General features: G+C 42.9%; 2 protein-coding genes across 2 annotated transcripts in view; both read left to right on the forward strand.

The window, feature by feature from the left end:
* The first annotated feature begins 2,135 nt into the window (after positions 1-2,135).
* lg14h19orf47 (linkage group 14 C19orf47 homolog) lies at positions 2,136-11,681 on the forward strand. The gene is made up of 8 exons (XM_085370955.1): positions 2,136-2,169; positions 3,147-3,234; positions 3,332-3,446; positions 3,655-3,736; positions 9,192-9,317; positions 9,443-9,592; positions 10,984-11,057; positions 11,138-11,681. The coding sequence occupies exons 1-8, from the start codon at positions 2,151-2,153 to the stop codon at positions 11,663-11,665; spliced, it is 1,182 nt and encodes a 393-aa protein (XP_085227081.1). The 5' UTR covers positions 2,136-2,150; the 3' UTR covers positions 11,666-11,681.
* A 3,471-nt stretch (positions 11,682-15,152) lies between these two features.
* Positions 15,153-21,506, forward strand: part of ttc9b (tetratricopeptide repeat domain 9B) — a 34,400-nt gene continuing 28,046 nt past the window's right edge. Inside the window, exon 1 of the mRNA XM_085370957.1 lies at positions 15,153-15,615. Within this exon, the coding sequence (XP_085227083.1) occupies positions 15,153-15,615 (463 nt within the window). The remainder of the gene's footprint in view (positions 15,616-21,506) is intronic.

Consider the following 21,506-nt stretch of genomic DNA (forward strand, 5'->3'; position numbering starts at 1 on the left):
GGATGTATTCCTGAGATGTCTTACTGATGGAATTAATGTGAGGTTTAAAGCTCAAATCAGAATTTAAAACAACCCCACGACTTTTAACTTGTGGTTTTCCTCATACCCAGTGACTTGTAAGAGTATAATAAATTGATTATAAAAAAAGACTTATAAAAATGCTTATTTATTAATGTTTTTCATTAATCTGTATATTAACTGTGTGTAAAATGTCTATGTTACTTATCTGAGCTGTGCAGAGCTTTATAGTGCCTTTTGGCTTTTTTAAATTATTTTTTTGTTTGGGTGAGGGCACTTCATGTTTCATTTTTGAAATTAGAAGGATGAAGACAAAGCACTGATAAACAGAAAGTGAATACTTATCTCCATCAAGTGGTCAGAGACTTCACTCCGGATGTATTTTTGCTTCTGCTGCTGCAGGTGAGGCCTGTTGCTCCATATCTGCTAAAAAAAAAAAATGCTTATTTTCAAACGTACGTAAGTAGTAAAATTCAAATAGCGACAGCCCTCAAACTTAAAGTGACGGTCACTGGCTGTCATTTATAGTCATTCACTGAACAAAGAATCAGGTTTTGGTTACCTGAATGGACATCAAAACTGGGCTCCACTGTGAGGCTGTAGAAAGGCATGGACTTATCCAAACCAATCAGCAAAGGTTAGGTTATATGAGTGTCATTATTGCATATGAACAATCAGCAGTGGCCTGGAGCAGTTCAAACAATGATGTGTGTTTTTTTTTCACATCATTCAAAAAAAGAAAAAAAAGTAACCCAGTTAAATACAAAATGCAGTTTACATTATTTATGACTAAATTATTAAATTCATCAATGGAAAAACTATTCAAACCTACCTGAACCTGTGTGAAAAAATAACTACACCCTAAACCTTTATTGTGTTGTGCCACCCCTCGACAGCAAGAACTGCAATGGAGCATTTGTGATAACTGCAATGAATCATTCACATCACTGTGGAGGAGTTTTGTCTCACCCTTCTTTGGAGAAGTGTTTTAAATCAGCCAAAATTGAGGGTTTTCAAGCATACACAGCCTTGTTCAAGGTCATGCAAAAGCTTCTCAATAGGATTTAAGCCCAGACTTTGACAAGGCTATTCCAAAACCTTCATTTCATTATTTTTGAGCCATTCAGAGGTGGATTTGCTGGTGTTTTGCTAAATAACCTAAGTATGTATATCTATATGTAATGGGACTCAAACCTTCCAAGTAATTCTCCCTTTGTCTCATCACGCTACAAAATATTTTGCCAAAAGTCTTGGAGATCATCCAGATATTTTTTGTCAAAGACGCAATGAGCCTTATTCAGCAGTGGTTTTCTCCCTATAACTCTCCCATGGATGCCCTTTTATTACCCAGTCTCTTTCTCATTGTTGAATCATGAACTCTGACATTAACTGATTCAAGTGATGCCTGCAGTACTTTAGATGTTATTCTGGGTCTTTTGTGATCACCTGGATGTGTTGATGCACTCATGCAGTGGTTTTAGTAGGCTGGGCAGTTCTGTGAAGTTTCACCACTTGGTAACTTTTTCCAGACAGATAGATGTCAAAGACGTTCTTGAGGCTTTTTTGAGTGTGGCATGACGTGTTGCTTTCTGAGATCATTTATCCTTCTTCACTTTGTCAGACAGTGAAAAAGATTCTTTTAAGTGATTTCTTGATTCAACCAGTCTGGAAGAAATCCTGGCTGGGTGTGGCTGACTCAGCTTTCCAGAAATGTGGTTTATGGGGAATGACACAGGCTAACAGAGAGAAAGACAACCATTTACGTCTTTGGCTAATGTTAGAATTTGTTTGATGATCTAAAATATGTAAGTCAGAAAATATACAAATAAAAAATAACTCAGGAAGGGGGCACATACTTTTTCACAGCAATGCAACATAAAAACAGCAATGTCATGTAGCATGCTCAAGTAAAACTCTAGGTTTGATTATTTTTCTTAATTCATGCATTTTTGATTTTCCTATAAATAATTAAAGCAAACATCACCTGATGTTGGCAGTGATTTGTGTGATTTTCCGGTCTTCGTCGCTCTCTAGCGTCCCAGACTGAAAACTTTCCGACCGAAATGTTTCCGGATCCGCCGGAAGTTGTGGACCTTTCTGCATGCGGTTGACGTCACCACACAGTCGTGAACATGGCGTCCGTGACAACAGGTGAGAGCACAAAGGCCCGGCTAGCCGGTGTTAACAAATGGTTGATTTAAATTATTTCAGCAGTACTTCGTCAGATATTAACACTGGCACCTCGTCTTTAATGTTTACGAGCGTTTGGGTTCACAGCGATCCCCGCGGAACAGCTTTTATTCGCGGCTACTGGAGCCGCTCACACAATGCTAACACAGAGTGCTAGGACAAACAACCGTGTTACTGAGTTTTGTGTCGCTCTCTGAAATGTGTGATTTAATCTTTAGTGGGAAAACAATCGTAAGGGGGAACTGTGTCCTAGATTAATGGCCAGTTTAACCTCTGAATCGTCCAACTTGTCTCGCCGCTAATGCTAACGTTAGCCTACCAGCTCCGGGTCATCTACCACTCCGCTTTGTCCTCAATCTGTTAAAACTAAATGATTTTTAAATAGTCTATCTCTGATTTGCTTCTAAGTGCTATGCCAGTTTATTCGCCGTCCGTGTCTCCGCGTGGCCGAGTTTCACGTCGGGTATAGCCATTGTTGTGGCAGCTGTTGTGCTTCCTTCACAGTTTATCTGCTCCTGCAGCCACAGGACTGTTCAAATGTGGGGTTATAAATAACCTCCAGCTGGTCACGGTCAGCATGTATTAGACATCAGTATGCTGCTGTCTCTGATGGTTTATGTCTCCCGCTGGCGTCTTGTTACACTATAGTATTACTTTGAACAGTCCCACATTACACTTAGTGTGATCACAGCCTGTGGAATTCGTGGGCAACTTGGCCAGGAGTTTTGGTTATTGCTGTTGTCTTTTGGTTCCCAATTTTTCTGTTCTTAACAAAAGAAAACTGGAGCAGTGACACTGTAGACTTTAAAAAATCAACAAGTAAAGAACTCATTACTTGCAACTGTAGTTGTGGCATTGTTTATTTATAAAGACCCGTGTTTGATTCTGCTTAAGTTGTTTGGTGGTTAATGTTTCAACCTTTCCATTTTTCTTTTAAGCCACCTCAGAGTGGATTCAGTTTTTTAAGGATGCAGGGATCCCAGCTGGTCTGGCTGTCACATATGCTGTTTCCTTCGTAGACAACAGGTAAAGACATTTTGGCCTCGTGAACACATTCATGCTGTGATCATGTGCACTTTATTAATGCTCTCATTGTTTGTCCTGATTGTTTAATCCTCGGCAGAATTCAGAAGAACATGTTAATGGACCTCAGTAAAGACATCATGATGGACCTCGGCATTACTGTAATTGGGGACATCATTGCCATTCTTAAACATGCCAAGCAGGTCTACAGGCAGGTGAGCCAGACTTGATCTTTTAATGTTATGAAAAGCTGAAAATTATTCACTGTTAACAATTGTGTTTGTCCAGAAGTCTACAGACAATATAATCGTGTACTGATTTAAAATAGCCACGCCTATATGCTAGCGCTAGGGTTTATTTTAAAATTGCAGCATTAGGTGCAGATTTCACTCAACACTTTGTTTTCCTGCTCTGTTTTCTAAGGACATGTGCAAAATGGCAACTGAGGCCATCTCATCAGGACAGACCAGTGTTCAAGCTGAGCTCAGAAGAACTGCCAACACCCGTAAGTAATGACATGTTAATTTATTTTGTAAAGTATGAGCCTTTATTAGAAGTCAAAAGAGCTTCAAAGAAAAGCGTCTGGACTTCTTTAAGTTGCTTGAAGATGTTTCACCTCTCATCCGAGAAGCTTCTTCAGTTCTAAGGTCAAATGGTGGGAAAGGATAATGGAAGCACTCAAAACATGCGGCTATCCTAATTGGGCGTTCATAAAGTCAGCAAAGAGGCACAGAAAAGAAGACCAGACACCAGCGAGGGAGGATAAGAAGGACAGACACAACAACATTGTCATCCCCTATGTAGCCGGTGTATCAGAGAAACTCAGGAGAGTTTTCTCCAAGCATGACATCCCAGTGTATTTCAGACCCAGCAACACGCTCAGACAAAAACTGGTTCACCCGAAAGACAAAACGCCTAAACACAGACTTAACAATGTGGTGTATGCTGTACAGTGCAGCGAGGAATGCCCAGACCTCTACATTGGAGAGACCAAACAGCCACTTCACAAGCGCATGGCACAACACAGAAGAGCCACCTCCACAGGACAAGACTCAGCAGTCCATCTGCATCTTAAGGACAAAGGTCACTCTTTCGAGGATGCCAATGTTCACATTTTGGACAGAGAGGACAGATGGTTTGAAAGAGGAGTGAAAGAAGCCATCTATGTCCACTGTGAGCGACCATCTTTGAACAGAGGCGGTGGTTTACGACACCAACTCTCTGCCATCTATAATCCAGTTTTGAGATCCCTCCCCAGACGTCTTAACGCCCACTCACATCCTGAGCCATCTGACCTCAGGAATTCGCATGATAAGGTGGGGCCAGGTTTCACAATGAGCTCACCCGAAACTCTGGCTGATTGGGACCCACAACCAGTTTCACACCTTGGCTCAGGCGATTAGAGGATCATCAGGAGGTCCTTTTGTCCCTCTGTGGGGGGTCACTCCCACTAGGTTTATATCTGGGACTCTCCACCATTTGACCTTAGAACTGAAGAAGCTTCTCGGATGAGAGGTGAAACATCTTCAAGTAACTTAAAGAAGTCCAGACGCTTTTCTTTGCAAGCTCCTTTGACTACGATGACCACACACACACACACACACACACACACACACACACGTAGGAAAATATTTAGTATACACATCCAGAAATGCATACACTATTATATATTGTACATATATTTATTAGTTTCAGGTTGGCCATTCTTGTATTTTGCTCGTTTGTGTTGTTGTGTTTGCACATCTCTGTTGCTTGTGGGGCTCGCACACAAGAATTTCACTCGCATGTGCTGTGCCAGTGTGCCTGCACATGTGATGTGACAATAAAAAGTGATTTGATTTGATTTGGATGACTGAGAACCTTCATAGACTTTATTAGAAGTGTTCAGATTTTCTTTGAGTTTTTGTTCTAACTGGAGTTAAATGGCCGACATTTGTTCAGCGGTGAGCAAAATTTTCCAGCAGTAAGTTCTGGTTGTATCGAAATCACTCAAGTCACTACGGAGGTCAGACAGTGACCCAGCTGTTTGACCCATTAATGAGCCAGGCCAGAGGCATTATGAATCATCTATTCCACTGTAATGTGGTATGTCAGCGGGAATTACGCACACATCTATGTGCGTAATCATTTCACCTGCCATGATTCAGAACTGAAGAAGCAAATGTAATCAGGCGGTTGAAGCTGTTTACGTTAAGGAAAAGATGACCTAACGAGTGAAAGATCCGGAGTTCGACCTCAGGAGGAGACGCACATTCCTTTGGGGTTGCTTCAGAATGGCAACCAGTTTAAAAACACTGCCAAGTCAAACATGTGGAGCTGCCTGCTGCGGCGACCCCTTGTGAAAAAGGGAACAGCCAAAAATGGCTTTGTAGTGTTCAACATGTTATTTTTGGATTCACCAAGAGAGGAGAGCAGACTTTTACTGGCCCAAAAAGTCCCCAAAATAACCTTATCTTAGGGTTGCTTTAACTTTAGCTTTCGGTCCAGGGCCAAAAGTCTTTTCTTTTCCTTAATTCTTCCAGAATCAGAAAGGGTTTTATTGCCAAATGTTGAGCAGGTTTACAACATTAGGAAATTGCTGCGGTGCTTCAGTGCAAACATACTGTCATAAATTACGCTTAAACAGACATGAAAAATAAATAAATAAATAAAAAAATAAGAATAAGAATTATTCTTATAGGTAAGTAGATAGGTATATACATGAGTGCAGGTGGTGTTCAGTGCCAAACATGGAATGATGCTGTGAACACAGCGTAGGGTCATGTGTTAGTGGTGGGAACAGTTATACGGTTATTGTTCATGAGTCCAACAGCAGAGGGGAAGAAACTGTTCTTATGGCGAGAGGTTCTGGTGCGAATGGACCGGAGCCTCCTGCCTGAGGGGAGCAGGTCAAACAGACTGTGTCCAGGGTGAGAAGGGTCAGCTGTGATCCGAGCTGCACGCCCCAGTGTCCTGGAGGTGTACAGGTCCTGCAGAGATGGGAGTCTGCAGCCAATCACCTTCTCAGCAGAGCGCACAACACGCTGCAGTCTCTGTTTGTCCCTGATAGTGGCTCCAGCGTACCACACGGTGATGGAGGAGGTGAGGATGGACTCGATGATTGCGGTGTAGAATTGCATCATCGTCCGTGTTGGCAGGTTGAATTTCTTCAGCTGCCTCAGGAAGTACATCCTCTGCTGGGCTTTCTTGATGACGGAGGTGATGGTGGGCTCCCACTTCAGGTCCTGGGTGATGGTGGTACCCAGGAAGCGGAATGAGTCCACAGAGGTGATGGGGGTGTCAGTCAGGATGATGGGGGGGAGTGGGGCTGTGTGCTTCCTGAAGTCCACAATAATCTCCACTGTCTTCTGGGCATTCAGCACCAGGTTGTTGTGGCTGCACCAGGACACCAGACGTTCAACCTCCCTCCTGTAGGCAGACTCGTCCCCGTCCGAGATGAGTCCAATAACGGTGGTGTCATCTGCAAACTTGATTAGCTTGACAGACTGGTGGGTGGAGGTGCAGCAGTTAGTATACAGGGAGAAGAGCAGAGGAGAAAGAACACAGCCCTGAGGGGAGCCGGTGCTGATGGTCCGGGAGTCTGAGACATTCTTTCCCAGCCTCACATGCTGCTTCCTGTCCGTCAGGAAGTCAGTGATCCACCGGCAGATGGGATCAGGCACATTCATCTGGGAAAGCTTGCCTCGGAGATGGTCTGGAAGGATGGTGTTGAAGGCAGAGCTGAAGTCCACAAACAGGATCCTGGCGTAGGTTCCTGGGGAGTCCAGATGCTGCAGGATGAAGTGTAGGGCCATGTTGATGGCGTCGTCTACAGACCTGTTGGCTCTGTATGCAAACTGCAGGGGGTCCAGGAGGGGGGCCGTGAGGGTCTTGAGATAGGAGAGAACCAGGCGCTCAAAAGACTTCATGACCACAGATGTCAGAGCCACGGGTCTGTAGTCATTTAGTCCAGTGATCCTAGGTTTCTTGGGGACAGGGATTATGGTAGAGGACTTGAAGCAGGCAGGCACATGACATGCCTGCAGTGAGGAGTTGAAAATGCCAGAAAACACTGGGGCCAGCTCGTTTGCACAGTGTCTGAGGGTGGCAGGAGACACACCGTCTGGGCCGGGAGCTTTCCGAACATTCACTCTTAAACTGCTTCCTCACACCTGCTTCATGAATATGAAGAGTTGTGGTGGGAGGAGGTGGTGTGAAATCCTCTTTTGTGTGGAGTGAGGAGGGGGGTGTTGTAGGTGAAGTGTTAGAAGGTGGTGTTGGCTCTATGGAGGGGGGAGAGGTGGGGGAATGAGTGTCCAAAGTGTCTCTATTGTTGGGGCCGTTGGAGGTGTGAAGGCTGCCTGATGGCTCGTCAAAACGGCAGTAAAAGTCGTTGAGGGTGTTGGCTAAGAGCAAGTCATCAGTGGAGTGGGGGGTTTTAGGCTTGTAGTTGGTGATATTCCTAAAACCTTTCCACACAGAGGCCGAGTCATTCTCTGAGATCTGCTGCTGCATCTTCTCAGAGTGCTGATGTTTAGCAATGTCCACTTCTTTAGTGAACCTGTACTTGGCCTCTCTGTAGCAGTCCTTGTCTCCGCTTCTGAACGCCTTTCTCTTTTCCAGCCACAGCTTTTTGAGTTTAGGAGTAAACCAGGGTTTGTCATTGTTATAACTCACCCTGGTGCGTGATGGCACAATGCTGTCCTCACAGAAGTGGATATAGGAGGTGACAGTGTCCGTAAACTCGTCCAAGCTGTTAGAAGCAGCCTTCATTGTGTCCCAGTCTGTAGACTCCAAACACGTGCGAAGCTCCTCCACAGCCTCGTTGCTCCACAGTTTTTTTTTGTCCTCACGACAGGTTTGGAGAGCTTCAGCCTCTGTCTGTACGCGGGGATTAGGTGGATCATGACGTGGTCAGAAAGTCCGAGTGAAGCGCGGGGCACCGCACGATAGGCCCCGCTGATCGTGCTGTAACAGTGGTCTAATGTCCTCTCCTCTCTGGTCGGGCATTTAATATACTGCTTGTATTTGGGAAGCTCATGGCTCAGATTGGCTTTGTTAAAGTCCCCAAGAGCAATGATGAGAGAGTCCGGGAATGTCCGCTCCATGTGCAGTATCTGCTCCGCGAGTGCGCACTGAGCTGCCTGCACATCTGCATCTGGCGGGATGTAAACAGCGGCCAGGATGAATGAAGCAAACTCCCGCGGAGAATAAAACGGTTTGCAGTGAATAAAAAGGTATTCCAGAGAGGAAGAGCAGTGCTGAGCAATCACTGTTACATCTGTGCACCAGCCACTATTAATGTAGAAGCAGACACCTCCACCTTTGGTCTTACCAGAGAGAGAGGCCTGCCGGTCCGCGCGCAGCAGATGAAAGCCCTCCAGCTTGAGCGCGCAGTCCGGGATGTCCTCGCAGAGCCACGACTCCGTAAAACATAAGACACAGGAGGAGGCAAAGTCTCTGTTCATGCTTCTCATCAGGGCCAGCTCGTCTATCTTATTGCTGAGTGAGCGTACATTGGAAAGGAAGATCCCAGGAAGAGCAGTTCGCAGTCCACGTCTCCTCAGACGCACGAGTGCGCCGGCTCGCTTTCCTCTCTTTCAGCGTCTCACTTTCCTGATCAGAGTCTGCAGTAAATCTGCCGCAGATGCGACAAATATTGGAAGTAAATCCACAGGTGTTGTAGTCCTGTAGTTAAGAAGCTCTTCTCTGGTGTAAGAATATCCAGAGGAGTGCCCAGACACAGAAGTTATGCACAAAAACAAAACAGAAGTAACGCACTGAAGCACCAGGGCATCCATACGCGGCGCCTCATTTATTAAGATTTTCTTAAATTAGTATTCATCTCCCTCTGAACATTTTTCTGGTTACTCTTGTTTTGTGAAAGTGTGAATCCCATCCGTCTTTCACCTCTTTGGTACAAAATAAAGCGTATAGACTTAAGAAGTAAGATTGTAACAATCTTTTATTTTGTTCCTCAGCTGCGACACGCATGATAGCCAATGCTTTGAGCCATGACTCTCCACCAGCCACGCCAGCCCGCCGGCCTGACAACCGCCTCTCCGTCACAGTGTCCAACACGCAAGCAAACAAGAGTAACAAAGCAGGTAGATTAAATAAACGTATGTTTGTGTTTCACCCCATCCGTCCCCTGTTTCCTGTTTCCCTGAAGCCAGGAAAGCCCTCTTTTTACTCATGTTTGTTCCTTATGTGCTCCACAATTTGTTGTCAGTTATACGCCAACCAGCTGACGAGGGGAACGGTCTGCCTGTAGTGAAGCGTCGCCGCGTAACAGCTGAGATGGAAGGCAAGTACATCATCAACATGCCCAAGGGCACCACTCCTCGCACACGCCGAATCCTGGCCCAGCAGGCCAAGAAAGGTAGGCCTGATGAGGTGGCCTCACCAACAGCTCGCCTAACTAACGCGTTACTCACAACAACTAATCAAACCTGAAGCTCTAATGAGTCTCCCTCCTAAAAATTACAACTATTGATCAGGTGCTGATGATCAGAGTCTGTTTGACCCTCACCGTTTGCCCTTGTTTTTACTAATCCTGCTCATTCTGCCAATAAAATTCCCCCTCACACTTCTTTTTTTCCCCCCGTTTGTCTCACATTAACCAAATTTTACTTCTTTTTGCTCTTCTGATTTTTCCTCCCTGGCATGAGCTTGCATTTGGATTGTGTTACAGATCAGTCATTCAGCTTCAAGACATTTTCTCTAAATTTATGAAGGAAATGTCACTTTTATACCTGTAAAAGCTGCAGTGAAAATCATGCTTTCATGATAAATGTACCGACACAATCTAACAAACCACCGCAGCCCATTGAACTCACCGGAAAATCAAGTTTGCAGCTTAGAAGAATGGTGTACTCCAGATAGAGTAATTATTAGCAATTGGGTGTAACTCCTTTCTGTGACAAGACCAGGTCAGTGTTGGCACACGTTTCAATGCCTTTTTTGAGGCAGCTTTTTTGTCTGGTTCAGTTACTTTGCGGCGTTTACAGTTGTTGCAAATGCTTCCTGTGGGATTTACCACCACTGAATCAAGCTTTCCACCACCTGAAGCGATATGGCCACACAGCCAACAGGAACGCCCTTTCAAAGAAAGGCTTCAGAGTCTGAAAACAGAAGAAGTCTATTGTTTCCTTTCACACCACTTAAGTTAACTTGGGATGTTTGCCAGTGTCTACTGCCTATCCCAGCTTTAACTGGTTTGTCATGTTAGCAATTAAAGTAAAAGAGGTTTTTTTTAGCTGACTTAAAACAACAGGAGTTGATCAAAATATTTTTCTAGGCAGATACAGATACTGTTAAAATTTACATTTACATTGTTGTAGGCAAGAAAAAAACAAATCAAATGTTTGTTTCAGTCTAATCAGTGTGACTTTAGTTAGAGTTTTCAAAATAAAAGCAAAAATTCTCAACATATTACATGTATGGAGAATACTGTCAAAATTTCCAACATGTAATTTTTAATATTTTGTGTAAACATTCAGAAGCACATAGGCTACATTTTGCACAATCGAATAAGTCATACACCGACTATAACAACGCTCAATACAAATTCATGGCAGAATAACAGAAACTGAGCAAAGGTAAACTAACAGACTTTAAAGAACAACTACAGAGCGGTGGTACTGACAAATATTTCTTCACCTTCTCTCTTCCACTGTAATCTGTATGTTGCAGAGCTTCTTTACTTTTTTGCTGATTAGTTTTGTTGGAAAAAAATATTTATTTTGCTTATTTGCTCTTCTCTTCATGAAGGTTTGAAACGCACGTCTGTGTTTGCGAGACTCGGAGCTGAATCGAAGGCGGATACGACAACAGGCGGTAACAAGGTGAGACCTGTCGATGTACATTAACAGCGTTCTGCATCTTAAAGATGAGTTCTGAGCTCATAGCGCTCATATTTTTGCAGCCGACCGGCGTGTTCAGCCGCCTCGACAGAGGGGAAGAAGCTGCAGACGAGCAGAGAGCTGGAAACGCAGGTGAAAACGAGGACGACAGCGATGGAGAAGGCTCTGTCCTCCAGTATGCTGGCGTCCTCAAGAAACCTCCTTCTCTCCAGAAGAAAGAGTCTGCGATAAAAGCGCCCCCCATCACCCTGCGGCGCCTCGGCGGCAAATTCAAACTACCTCCCTCTGATACACCCACCTCCTCCTCACCTTCCCCGAATGGTCTCCCCCCTGCTAAGATTAGTGTTCTTCAGAGACTGGGCAAGCCCCCCGCAACACACTCAAACACCAGTGTGTCGCAGACACCCGCTGACACACAGGACAACAGAGTGACCAGCACCAGATCCCGAGCCCAGGAGAGGACGACTGTAGCAAGCTCCAAGGTGAGCAGCAGCACCGGAGGAGCTGGAATGGGAGGAGAGTCCACGGGGGCCCAGATGGACGTTAAAGCTATCAGTGTTTTCAAGAGACTGGGCAGTAAGAGAACCTAACGCACTCACCCCACCACCACCCAAAAAATACTATTTCTTTACACTCTTTTTAAAGTTTGTATTGCCAACTTTTAGGATTTATCTTGCTGCAATATTTTTTGTTTTGTTTTTGTGTTTGGATAAATGACAAAGATTATCATTTACATTAAACTCATTATTCTTGCTGCCATTGGAAAAATGTTTACCGTTTAGTGTCCAAACCTATTATTTAAGGATTTATGGTCTGCATTTGTTAGCTTAAAGCATGAGCTTGACATACGCTACCCCCACCACACCCCATACGAGGATGCTGCTGCTGTCTACACTCCCTGAATGCCCCTGAATGAATAGTGAGGCTGTAGATAATGTTGTTTCTCCAAGAATAATTATGTAAGTGTTTTATTGATATTTGCCTGAACATGTAAAATGTACAGATTTTTGTTTTGTTTTATTATTTTTTTTATTTTTAAGTTGAATACACAGGACAGCAGTCAGACTAGTAAGGAGATGATAAGTTAAAGTTAATCTTCTAACCTTCACCTAAGAATTACCTCCTTTTCAAAGTATGAAAAGTGTCGATAACAAGCTTCTGAACTCAGACCCCGAACTTGTGAGAGGGGAAAGGAAAAAATTCAAACTATTAAACAGAACAACCTCGATGAACACTTGAATCTTTGGAAAGCAGTGCACCTCCTCCTCCTCTTCTGTGCTTTGTGGAGTAGAAGTTGACACCTTCGAACTAAAGGCACCTTTTCTATCGTAGTACTGAACGTTTTCTATAACCACCTACTTGAAAGCCGACTCACTAGAATATTTCTGTTGTTTTTATGCAATGTATAGATTTGTTAGACTTCACACACACATATTTTTCTATGTGGACGTTCTTGTATCATGACGTATCCTTACAAAAGGAATTCAGCGATGCCATCGGGCCCAGCTCGATGTAGTCCACTCAAACCAGTGTTGCTCATTACTCCTGATGTACAGTTTTTGTCTGTCAGACTTCATGCCAGATCTTCGTTACATTGTAAATATTTTAAAATGCTTAGGATTTTTTTCCCTGTGTTTAAAGAATTAATATCTGGAAAACACACCGTGAAATGTCATGTTTTCTTTTTCAAGGTATGATGGAAAAATGTGCTTGGAAAAAAAAATTTAAATGATGAAATGGTGTCAGATGTGTGGGTTTCTCTTTCTTATTTCCATGCCCCCCCCCCTTTTCCCTCTCTTCTCCTCTTCTCTCCTCCTCCCTTCCTTCGTTCACTTCTCCTTAGTACATGGGGATCTACCGCAGCACCAGTTCATACATCCTCATCTCACTTCGCTCATCGTTTCCGAGGATGTGGTCTCAGTTATTGAAGGTGTTTTCATCAAAGTAAGCATCCGCTCCTCAAAAGGACATACAGCAAGAAAAGTGTTCAACTTCACTGAATATAAGCTGATTAGCCAGCTGCTGGTCTATTTGGGAAACCGATGATGTTTCCACTGATCCATACATACATATTTTACATATTAAAAATGGTGAAGTTGAGCATATAACATTTAAAATTAGAGCAAGATAAATATTAGACTTCTTCATTTTAAATCTTTAGCAGCAATTTTCTCTCCTGATTTTTATTTACTTCATTGTTGTTCGTTCTGGTAGTTTAGACTATCAATCAAATAACTTCTAACCACTTGTAAAGATTTACAGGCAGCCAATGAAAGTGTGATCTGCTGTGACACTGTGGAAAAAACACAGATGAATGTTTTAGACACTGATACAGGGAGGATACTGCACACCGTGTCTTGTTAAAAATGTTTGAAATAAAATTGCCTTTAACTGGAGCCGTCAGTATGTGACAAGCAGCCATCAGAAGATGGTGCACTGTGGTTATAAAGGGATGGACATGGTCAGCTAGAATACTCAAGTAGGTTGCAGCATTAAATTATGCTCAGTTGGTACTAAGGGGACCAAAATGTGCCAAAACAAATATCCCCCACACCATTACACCGGCAGCAGCCTGAACCATCGATACCTGGCAGGAAGGATCGAAATTCTCACTCTACCGTCGGAATGTCGCAGCAAAAATTACAACTGCCTGGCTATTTTCCTCTGACTTCTGATAGCAACAACGCCACGTTCAAAGTCAGTTGAATGTGGCGTGGTTGTTGTTGTCAGACCTTTTTTCCTCATTCTGATGCTCAGCTTGAACTTCAGCAGGTCATCTGGACCATGTCTACATGCCTAAATGCTATGAGTTGCTGCTACCTGATTCACTGATTAGATATTTGTACTAATGAGTCATTGAATAGATGTACCTCGTGAAGTGAAACTACATAAAAGTGAGCGTCTTGGTTTAATAAAAGTGAAGTGTGAATTGTTTGTCAGTTATTACAACACAAACAGAACACTCATTTTATCTTTAGTTAACTGTAATAAACTTGATTGTTTGGCAACCGTGAGAGCTGTCGTGCCTCAGGTGCTGCCCTTCTTTCCAATAAGCAGGAGTTCGAGGAGCGCTACAGGGTGTGCTGTGGATGCTTACTCCTGCTCTGTGGAGAAGATGGTGTGTGGGGTTTTTTTTTTACTTACTCTTGCAGACATGCCTCTGAGGCTGACTGCTGACTTCTAGGTTAACCACACGTCACATCAAACTAAGTGTAATTGACACTTTGTCCCCTTGAGGTCGCTCTCTCCCTCTTTCTCCCTCAGCCTCCTGCCGTTCGTCTCCATCTCCTTGAAAACCTTATCAGCTGAAGTCATCAGGCGCTCCGCTTGGTCCTGAAACGATTACAGGAACAATAGTTATAGTAAAAGCTGGATTTTATTGTGAGGACTGATCACTTCCAATCGTATTATTAATTGACCCTTGAAGAACGAGCCTCGGGCCTAAGAGTAGATAGTTTATAAGGCTATCTTTTTAAATATTTTGCCGAATAGTGTTTAAAATAAATAAACATGCAAATAAGTTGTTGTTTATTACTGACTGATAAAAGCATCTACTTTGCGGTTCATGCAGTTGTTATGGTTGATTTTAATGTGCCACATCACACTAAGAAATAATCGATTATGTCTGAATATTTCCACATTTTCTCTTTTTTCTTTCTTCTCCATTTTTCTCCATGTAAAATCCGAACTGCAGCAACGCCTCACGACTTCTCTTTTTTTTCCCACAATGCTGCGCGGTAGGGGCTGTCGTGTGTGCGCTATCTGTGGTGCTGAAGCTGCGCGTGCCTCTGAGGTTGCTACCATACAAATCCACCCGAGCATCCTTCCGCGAGAGCTCCAGCAGCGAGGGATGGTTTGTGGTCGACGCTAGGAGAGATTCAGGATGTTTCTGCCAGCTCTGGTGATGTAATGCGTCTTTTTTCTGTATCTGCTGACGTTCTCCGGGTTATTTCTCGTTTTTTTCTGTAAGTGCTGCACACGGCAGACGCGCCTGAAAGCCCATTTTTCCCTCGGCTCGTCGTGTCTCCGGTGCCGCCGCCTGCCCTGCCTCCTTCGCCGCTCCGTCCTGCATCCTTTATGCACAGCACGCTGCTCCGGTCCTCCCCAACAAAGCACACCTTCGTGTCCGAGCACCATGGCCCGCTCCAGCCGCTTTCACTGAGAGACATGGAAGCCAAACAGCACCAGATAAAGAGCCTGAAAAGCTACCCGGAGACCGGCGGTCGGAGCCTGGCAGCGGCCGCCGGAGGAGACGGAGGAGGGGGGTATCGAGCCGGCTCAGCTGAAATGGAGATGGACTCGAAGATCCAGAAAGCCATCGAGTTCAAGGCGGAGGGCCATCGCTGCTACAAGGAGAAGAAGTTCCGGGAAGCGATAGGCAAGTACCACCGGGCGCTGCTGCAGCTCAAAGGGGTTCATGTCGTGGACGGCACTACGGGCTCCGAGGTCAACCTGCTCAGCCAAGCCGCGGCCAAGCTGACCGAGGAGCAGAGGAGAGCCGTGGAGAGCACCGAGATCGAGTGCTACGACAGCCTGACAGGTGACACGACCACAAACACACTAAAACTCAGAAACACCCAGACCCCTACTATTCTCCAAGTAGTGCTGACACCATTATTGGTTCCGGTTCACCGGGTTCACACAAGCTCCGGGGTGCAGTTGTGTCTCCAGGTGCTGGGATCAGCAGAGGCGGGCGAAACAACACTGGTGCTGAAATGGAGCATGGATGGTGTTTGTTTGTACGTTTTTTAATTGCACATACAAAAGTGGCTGCACGCTGTTTGACCATTGGTGCGTTTATTTATTCCGGTGAGGTCATTTGCCAGCCAGAGAAATTTCACCGTGTGGGCTAAAATAGTTCACCTCTCTGCCAGTTACATGCTCTCAAACAGCCTTTCACGTGGGTTGTTTATTTTTACATGTGTACCTGTAAGAAAAAAGAAAAACATCTGGGCCATAAATACAATCAGGCTTCATGTTTTAGGACATGTTACCATTATTTATATATGAGGCAAGTTCACCACATGTTGGGGTGATGTAAGGCTGCAAGTTTAATGGCTCCAAGTGTGGAGGGAGTTACAACAGGGTTAACAGAGCTTCACATAACAGCTGCTTTCAATGTTAATCCTCAGTAATTTCATTTATAATATACCAGAAAAGAACAACTGAGAAGAAGCTCATTGTTCATTGTTATAGTCCCCTTATCTCGACACAGACTGTTACATCATTGTTTCTAGTTGTGCAATTATGCACAATCATGAATAAAAGTAGACATCAGAGCTTCAACAATGTGAGAGTTTCACTTCAAGGTTTTAGTGATCAAAATAATTCAGAATAAAATTGAAAGCGATGGAAAAAATTATGAATAATAATGAAGTTCACACATCATTTTAATTATTGTCGTTGTTTTGTTATATTGTTTCGGCAAATTAATTGTACTGAAAAAAACAAGTACACAGAGGTGGTAAGAGTGTAATTATAACTGTCCAAAACAAAAAAAACAAAAACAAGACACACATTTGCACAATTACTTAAAATATTAGTTGTGTATTTACCATAATTTAATCAGAAAGCCCCACTGAGACTGACGTTTTCAAGGGAGACTTGAACAAGGTAGAAGTCATAAACTCAAAACATATTAAAAACTTAACAACTACAACATAAAATACAGGAGCCACAGCATTATTATGTATACAGTATACAATTACCCACAACAAAACATGCTAGTGGCCTCTCAAGAAAATCACCCACATTTCCTATCCTGCATTCCTTATGATGCTTTTAAATTCAATAATAGATACAGTCCTTTGAAAAAAAAAGGTAAAAAGTTTTCACAAGAAAATTCACAGTTTTTCTGCATTTGATTAACTGATCGTCAGTAAGTGTGAGCATCACTATAAAAGCAGAGGTTTGGGCAGTTTGCTGGTCTGGAGCACTCATTTGTGTGTTAACACAATGCCAAAATCTTCCGACAAGCAGACATCCCAAAAAATTCTCTCCACAGTAAGACCGTGTAATGTTCAGAGAAACTGTAAATGGTGTAAGAGTGATGAAATAGTTTTCTATATGACTTTGCTGCTAAGGGTGGTTCTGAATATGAATACAAGTTACTCAATCACAGGATGTCCTTGGTTTTCCACATGAGCATGTTTAATTTTAGATTCCATTTCCAAGCTTAATGGTGTGAAAATTTTGTTTATCAGATTTCTTAGAATTCCCCAAAGCAAGCACTTAGAGGTGTGCAGCTGGTTCTGGGACAGAGAGAGGTGCAAAGGTTAACTGAAAATAGACTGAAAATACCAGTGCTGTTATCCAACAGTGGTTAGTGATGGCTAGCACATCAAATCACAAAGAAAGCAGCTGTGAGTCAGAGTTTGTGCCTGTAATAAAGTGTAGAGTTGCACTGAATCAAGACTCAAAGCTGAAAAGGTGTGTATGTGTATATGCATTGTATCACCATTGTCGATCTCAAGCAGAAAAGTATCTTTCACAAGATTTTTCATATAAACAAAGTAAAACCAATCTTCACTCTCAGCTACATTGAACTTGTCATCTGTACATATATACAAACATGTGTTTGCATGAACTCTTTGATGTAACAGTACTATAAACCATCAAAACCTTGTTGGTGAGTTTTTCAGAAGACAAAAACTTTATAGTTTACATATACAGACTGAAATGGGTGAAGTTGCAGTCTGAGGTTGCACTGTCTGTCTTACAGAGGGAGCATGTGTGTAAATGACAGTATCATCAGCATAAAGATGTAGTTTTGCAGTATTGTCTCTACCAAAGTCATTTATAAAAAGTAGAATAAAACTAATAAAATAAAAAACAAAATTTATCCCAAAACCCTGTGGGATCCCTTTGTTAGCTAAAAAAATCTGATTTACGATCATCTGCATAGACATAGTTTGACTTACAAGGTGGATTATAATTCGGTTAACATTGTAAGGTCCATAACCAATAATCTTGTTCAGCAGCAATTCATTATCTACTGAATTAAACACATTACACACATAAAAAATAACACATTGCTTTGTGTTGTATAGCATGTTTATTATTGGTACTTCATGTTTAAATATTATGGCTATTGTCAGTACATGGACACTGTGACAAACTTACTTGTTTGTTCTTTTAGGCGCTTATAGTCATATATAGTGAGACAGACATAGTCACAGTTATATGCTATAAGATTACCAGTGAACCTCAGTGATAACTGTTACTGATTATCTTGGGTACTTGGATGTGAATAAAAGCAAAGCAGTGTGTTACAACAATGGAAACTGAATGAACACATGAATTATCAGCTTATAGCCAGGCTTTTGTTGGAAAAACTGTGACTCTGGTATTCAGTGTGAACAGAAGATTGTGATAAATGGTCACATTTAGAGGGATTTATGATGATAGTGATTAATGTTGCACAAAGGCACTACAGCAGTTATATCAAATCACCTATAACTCACCTTTCACCTGTGATTCTGGACTGCTGTGCTGGTGTGTCTCGCTGCTGTCCCAGGCGTTGCCCGCTACACATGCCATGATGCACTGAAGGTCGCTTGTTCTGCTTGTCGTTCAGGGCCTGTCTGGAGCCTGTAGGAAGGCCACTGTGGCATGAAGGGAAGGATGGGGGAGGGACTGAGAAGAGGGGGAGGGAGAACAAACGAATAAAGGAAGAAACGAAGGAAGGAAGGAAGGAAGGGCAAAATGAGAATTAAGAGGAAACAGGAGATGTGGTGAGAAAAAGGAAAAAGGTACAAATAGCAGAGAGAACAAAAACGAGGGAAGAGGATGAGGAGGAAGAGTGGTAGCAGGTGACAGGAGGCCATATTTACCATGGCAACCATCACTGGGTCTTTTCCCTGTTGTTGTTGTAATAACACTACTCCCATTCCCGTCACTGCTGTGTGTGTGTGTGTGTGTGTGTGCACATGCGCACTCACAGGCTTGTACCACAAAGACATGCCACCACAACCTCGCTGTGCCATCACTGCCTGTAATCACCCCTTGTTCACTCTTTCACGGCCTCCTATAGGATGAATCGATAAACTGAGATCTCAGACACTCATTGCTTACTGTGCATGTTTATTTAAAAGAAAAGAAAAAGAAAAAAAGAGTGCCTATGAAAAAAGGGGAGCATGCCATGGTTTAATCAGTTTAAAGTGCTGACAACAGTGCACACTCTGTAGTAAGCCACTTACTCCAATAAGGTGCATCATGATGTGCGTATGGATCGATTAGGCTATAAAATACATTTACTTTCATTTTCCTGCTGATATCTGCAGTCATGATGATATAACTGAAGATATATGCTCTATATTATGCCACGCCACATTCACCAACCCAGAATTTAACACAAAACCTCAGTAATGCTGGAAAGAAGAAATCTCTAGAATACTTCCTGCCTTTCGTCTGTTACTTGGTTCTGCTTCTGCGTCCTGAAGATGAGCAATAACCTGGGCATTATCTTTTTCCAGCTAAGATTAAATGTTAAGATGTGGATTAATCTCCCTTCGAAAATCTATTTACAGCAGAGAAAGGCTGTATGTGGAAGTGTATCTGTAGTGCAGGTATTTATGGCAAGGAACCTGTTTAATACGTGTGGGCTCGCCGTCTTTTCTTTAAGTCTGGTCCTGTTTGGAAAAATAGTTCCAAACTGAACCATGACTCAGTTTCAAGATACACCTTCAACATCGCCTAGACATCCTCTTAGAATCTATTAAGAGAACTTTTTAGTTCAAGAATTATTTTCTACAATATCTTTATTGATTAGAGTACAACAAAACACAAATTTACAAAGTTTCCTGGTAGAAAGAATGTCAATACATCCATCCATCCGGTTTTTCAGGTTATCTAATTCAGGGTTCTGGGAGAGCCTATTCCAGCTGTCATAGGTCAAAAGGTGGGGTATATTCTGGATAGGTCGACAAGCGTTCACACCTACAGCCTATTTAGTATCACCAATGCTTAACAGAGTAATAAGACTTATTTAATGTAATCCATCCATTCCCATCTGCTTATCCAATTCAGGATTGCGGGCTGTTAGCTGGACAGGTTGCCAGTCTGTCGCAGGGCATTCGATGGCTTCTCTGCAATAATCCACTTTATATTTCTCACTTTGTAAGTGACCCAACCTCTATTCTTTGTAGAAACAACATAAACATGTCCGTCTGCGGTTCAGTTTTTATCTTCGCTCTGTGCCCAGGTTTAACGAGGGAGATGATGTTGAAGTTTGCAGGGAAGGAAGAGTGCAGCATCATGACTCAGTGATGTGTAGTAGTAGTATTTGTGTGATATCAATCTTTGGTTACACAGGTTGTTAATGAGACTAATTTGTTATTTGTTTTCTGAAAAACTGAAAATGAGATAAACAAAACAGCAATACAGATCCAATAGCAGCGGTCAGTAGTAATCTCTGTGTAATTATTCTTATTCCAGCCTCCTTGTTGTTTGTGTAAAAGCCTTCAGAAAATGTGAAAGTCAGTTCTCAGCTTTAAAAAGACAAAAGCACCTAAACATGACTTAAATTATGACTCACTTATTGAGTGAAAAAAAGGCACTTCTACCTGGTTACCCAGAGTTTTGCTGGGCAGACAGTGGTCACCGTGGTTATAAGTGAGGAGCTGTCATTTGATTGGCCGGCTGTCTTTGGTTCTGACGTATGACAGGAGAGCAACAAGCAAGTGGAGCCAGTCACACGTGTGCGAGTGATTGCGTATCAGCATTTGTGTGTGAGTGTATGTACCGGGTGTTCGTGCATGTACACAAGCGTGTGTGGGTTTGTCTCTGCTGCACAGGCCTGAAGAACTGCAGCTGGTAAGGTGTGTGTGTGTGTGTGTGTGTGTGTGTGTGTGTGTGTGTGTGTGTGTGTGTGTGTGTGTGTGTGTGTGTGTGTGTGTTCTTGCTGTAGCCGTTGCTGACATTGCTGAATCTTACTGCGCTGAATGCGTTGGTGTATTTGTGTGTGCGTGTGTACATTCATGAATTGATATGTGTGTCTTTTTTAAGTCCTTAGCTTTGATGTGATGAGGGTAAACATTTCCTGTTGCCATGATATTTTTTCCATGAAAGTAAAGGGAATAAATAAATTTGCTCAAGCTCTGAATTAAAGTATATTTCACGGGGAAATGTTATTCCACTGCCTTCATTCGACATCTAAAGATACTTTAAAATGAATATATTCCAAAGGAAACATGATTGTGGTTGATCCTTAATGAAACGTGACATATTCTCATGGATTAAACTACCCAGCTGTTTATAACAGTTAAAATGAACTTCACACCGACCATGAAGCCCGTCACAGTGTTAGAAGTCACTCTCGGCTGCAGTCCCCGCACATCAGCTGATACTTAGTAAGTATTCAGCTAGTAAATCTCACGCAGGATGCACTATTTAATCTTGCTGTTTTAGCATTCCCCAAGTTGCTGTCTATCT

The sequence above is a fragment of the Diplotaxodon limnothrissa genome, linkage group LG14, assembly GCF_057381915.1.
Source record: "Diplotaxodon limnothrissa isolate DT_005_m linkage group LG14, D_limnothrissa_male_GT1.1, whole genome shotgun sequence".
Classification (NCBI taxonomy): Eukaryota; Metazoa; Chordata; class Actinopteri; order Cichliformes; family Cichlidae; genus Diplotaxodon; species Diplotaxodon limnothrissa.